The 3868-nt window shown below is 46.5% G+C and overlaps 1 protein-coding gene across 1 annotated transcript in view; it reads left to right on the forward strand.

Moving 5' to 3' along the window:
• The first annotated feature begins 6 nt into the window (after window positions 1-6).
• TACR2 (tachykinin receptor 2) overlaps window positions 7-3868 on the forward strand; it is an 11004-nt gene continuing 7142 nt past the window's right edge. The window contains exon 1 of the mRNA XM_008642866.2: window positions 7-877. Within this exon, the coding sequence (XP_008641088.1) occupies window positions 474-877 (404 nt within the window). The 5' untranslated portion in view covers window positions 7-473. The remainder of the gene's footprint in view (window positions 878-3868) is intronic.

Here is a 3868-nt window from a genome sequence, read left to right on the forward strand (position 1 = left end):
AGTCCCACTGCAGAGGATTCAGACACCTGGTGCTTTAGAAAACTGCTGCCCTGACAAAGAATTTCTACTTGCATTGAAGTGTTTTTTGGCTTCCATTTATGTTTTCTTGACTCTAAAAATAATTTAAAGGAAGGCATCGCTTGTTGCTGGCCTGGAAAACACCTTCCTTTCCCTTTTTTTTCTTCCTTTTTTAGAGTGAAAAGAAACCTGAAGAAGAGAGTTGTTCTTTAGTTTCTGCTCTTCAAGTGTAGGTTAAAATGCCAGGCAAGAAGGAGGAGGCCCTTGGCATCGCTCATCTCCTCCTGGAACTGCATTGCATCACTCGGAAAACAGGGCGAGAGGACATGAGACAGCTCATCCCGATGTCTTTTTAACAGCTCTTGGTTAAAGGCATGGAAATTCATACCACCAGCATCTACTGCAAGAAAATGAGCAGATGCCAGAAGATTTTCTGTTACAAGGAATGAAAAGCCATGGGTGTGTTTTCTGTTTTTAACACCAGCAACATTTCGCAGGCTGACTCCCTCGAGGACAGCGGCAACTGGACGGCAGCAACCCAGTTCACCCAGCCAGGATGGAGGATTGCTCTGTGGGCCATCACATACTCCTTCATTGTTATCACATCCATCATTGGCAATGCCACCATCATCTGGATTATTCTGGCACACAGGAGAATGAGGACAGCTACCAATTACTTCATCGTTAACTTGGCTCTTTCAGACCTGCTGATGTCCACTTTCAACACCATCTTCAATTTTATCTATGCCAGTCACAATGTCTGGTATTTTGGTGAGGAATTCTGCAGGTTTCAGAATTGGTTCCCCATCACTGCAGTGTTTGTGAGCATTTACTCCATGACAGCCGTGGCTGCAGAGAGGTAAGAGGCGAATGAAGAAGAAAAGGTCCGAAAAGATCCCCTGCAAGTCATAAAAAAATCATTGCAATAGTTTGTGCAATTGGCCCCCACTCTGTCAGATGCCTTATCAGCAAAGTGGGAAGAGGGCCAGACTGTGGGGTTTGATGCCTATTATGGCATGATCTTCTGTTTTATCCCTGGTCTGAAATCACACCTAAATCTGTAAAGAGGGGAAGTGGCTGGTATTTTGTTGTTCCCACATTATTGACCATAAATTTTTTCCCAGTCATCCTGAACACTCTTTTGTGCGTTTGTTGGGTTTTTTTAAACTGTGAGACAGATATACCCGGAAAAAGGAGAATATGCTGCAGGCTGCTGAAACTATCAGCACCCCCAATCCTGCTGTGAGTCCAGCAAACCACTAGAAATAATGGGAGTTAGATCAGAAATGGCAGAATCTGCTCCCCTGGTTCACTAGAATGACTTATTCCAAGAGGGAGGGAAGTAATTACAGTGATCCTGTTTGACTTCTGGGGTAATTTGGTATTTTCATAAAATTCACTTCCATCTGCCAAGTCACTTTTACTTGAGCTTTCATTTCTGGAGTCTGACTGTGTTTACAGCTCATTGTTAAATAGCATGAAGCTGTTTTGCTTTTTACAAGAAAGTGACCAAAAGTCTATGGAAATTTCCTCTCTTAAAAGCGATAGTGTGTGCAAGAAGCAGAGAAGGTTATTTCCCTTTAGGCTCTCTACCCTCCTTCCTTCCATCCCTCCATTACTTCCGCTCTCCCTGCTGCAGCCTCACGGTGAAGGACTTCCCTGGGGCAGCCTGACCCGGCACCCAGGAATACCGGCAGTCCTTTATCGAAGCCCTGCTCTTGACTTTGCAGTTTCCTTCAGGTTTCCTGTGATCCTTATCAAGCGCCCATATCCACAAGGGTCCTTCCAGCTCCCTCGGGAGGGGAGCCAGCGTCCCTCTGGAGCCGTCCGAAAACTGAAAAGCATTGCTCCCTGAGCCATCAGGGTCACTTCCCCAACTCCCCCCCCAGCTCGCTGCTCAGATCACCCCGGCACACCCAGCCTCAGGAAGCAATCACGGACCAATCACACCAGATAAACAGGCTAGGAGAGGGAAAAGGGCTTTTCCGCACGTGTAATGCCCGCTGACACCTGTGCAGGAGTTGGGGGCACGGCACAGTACAGGACAGCTCATGAGGACAGGGCTGAGGGACGTGTTTATCAGCCTGCAGTTGTCCAGATGAAAGCAAATCCCTATTTAGAATCAATGGCAGCTCACTTTTAGACTCAAATACTCTTTTGCTGCTCCTGGCTGTAAACCAAGGGTTGTTGATAACTGCTATTTTATACATGTTGTCTGCCAAAGAATACATTTAAAAAGCCTGTCCTCATAGGTTCCTACTCTTGTTCCTTGGGGATTTTTGGTGAAAGCACCTATATAGGCAAAATCTCTTTAGTCACATGTCACGGATCAGAAAGAAAACTTGGCACCTCACTGCAAACCATATTTAGCTATTCTTTGCTTAGCCTTAAAATAGATCCTGACACAGTCTCCTGGAAACTCAACACTTCCATTTATTGTTATGAGAACCTGTGTTCACTCCAGCTCCAATGTTTAACTTTGATAAAACAACATCTTTTGAAGTGGTTTATTTTAAGGAAGGAGGCTAAGAAGTGACAGCTCCAAGTGATTTTTGTCTGCCATGGAGAAGACCCTGGTGATATTGCTCACCATTGGAGTTTCCCCATTACCAAAGCAGCTGTTTCCACTGCAGCACTCAAGGCAGAAATGGAGTCTTCTCAATCAGCTCAAGTTTCACATTCCAGTTAACAAAGTCCCCTATGACCTGTTTGGAAAGTGCACAGGAGTGTCCAAAATTCAGCTTGTTTCGTCTACATGGATGAGGACCAGAGAAAGCATGCTAAGATTGTGGTCCCAGCATCCTGGGATGTCACACTGAGAGAGGGCACAAGGAGCACAAGCAGCAGGGGAGCAAAGGCAGTGCTGCCACACAGCATGAGGGACCAGGAGATCTCAGCAGGTCTGGTAAATCTCCCAACTTGCAGGAGCTTGCCTTGGGGGTGCATCCCTGGCAGAGTGGGAAAGCCTCCACCCAGCCCTGAAACACCTTTGATGTCTGCAACATGGGCTGCAGTGACAGCACAGTGGCTGGCATCATTTATTCCTGGGACTTGCCATTCATTGAGGGCCACAGATCATAGTTTCAGGCACTTCTGTGGGCAAATACTGGGGAGAATATCCACCAGTGGATTCCTCCCTGACCAGACTCGAGCACTGTGTAACACTGCCTGTGGCAAGCTAAAGAAAAGTGAGGTGACATGAAAATTTTATAGCTAAATAAGGCCCTGCTGCTGTGCAGCCCTGGACTGCTCACTGCTGCCTGTCCTGCAGCAGTGGCTGGGCCAGAGCTCCCTACCAACAGCCTGGCCAAGAGACAGCACAGTTTGTCAGATTTTTGCTATGAAAACCAGGAGGCAATGGGCATTTTCCACTCTATTTTGCCTTTGTAACATCCATGACAAAGAATAGGGAAAGCATGACAAGAAATGCATAATTGATTATGTACTCATTACAACACTGTGCATTTCCACGCAGGGAACTTAAAACCAGAGAGCGCCCCGGGCTCGTGAGTAATCCAATAGTCAGATGTGCCGTGAGGGCTCGGAGCAGGTGTGGGATGGAAAGACAGCCCTTTCCTCTGCTGCAAGCACAAGTGCTCAGGCAGTCACAGACAGAGGTAGACAGCACAAGTTTTCCATAAAAATCAGCGGGGGAAAAAGTCGAGGTAAAGGATACTCGAGACCCCAGTCTGCTCTTGTGATAATATGAAGCATCAGAGATTGACATAATTAGGAGGAAAGAGCACTCTTGGGTGGGCAATTTTTGGTAAGGCACTTTAAAAAGTAATTAACAAAAAGAGCGAGAATACTTTTTACAAGGGCCTGAAGTGACAGGACAAGGCGGAATGGC

Source organism: Corvus brachyrhynchos, unplaced genomic scaffold (genome assembly GCF_000691975.1).
Source record: "Corvus brachyrhynchos isolate BGI_N302 unplaced genomic scaffold, ASM69197v1 scaffold279, whole genome shotgun sequence".
Taxonomy (NCBI): Eukaryota; Metazoa; Chordata; class Aves; order Passeriformes; family Corvidae; genus Corvus; species Corvus brachyrhynchos.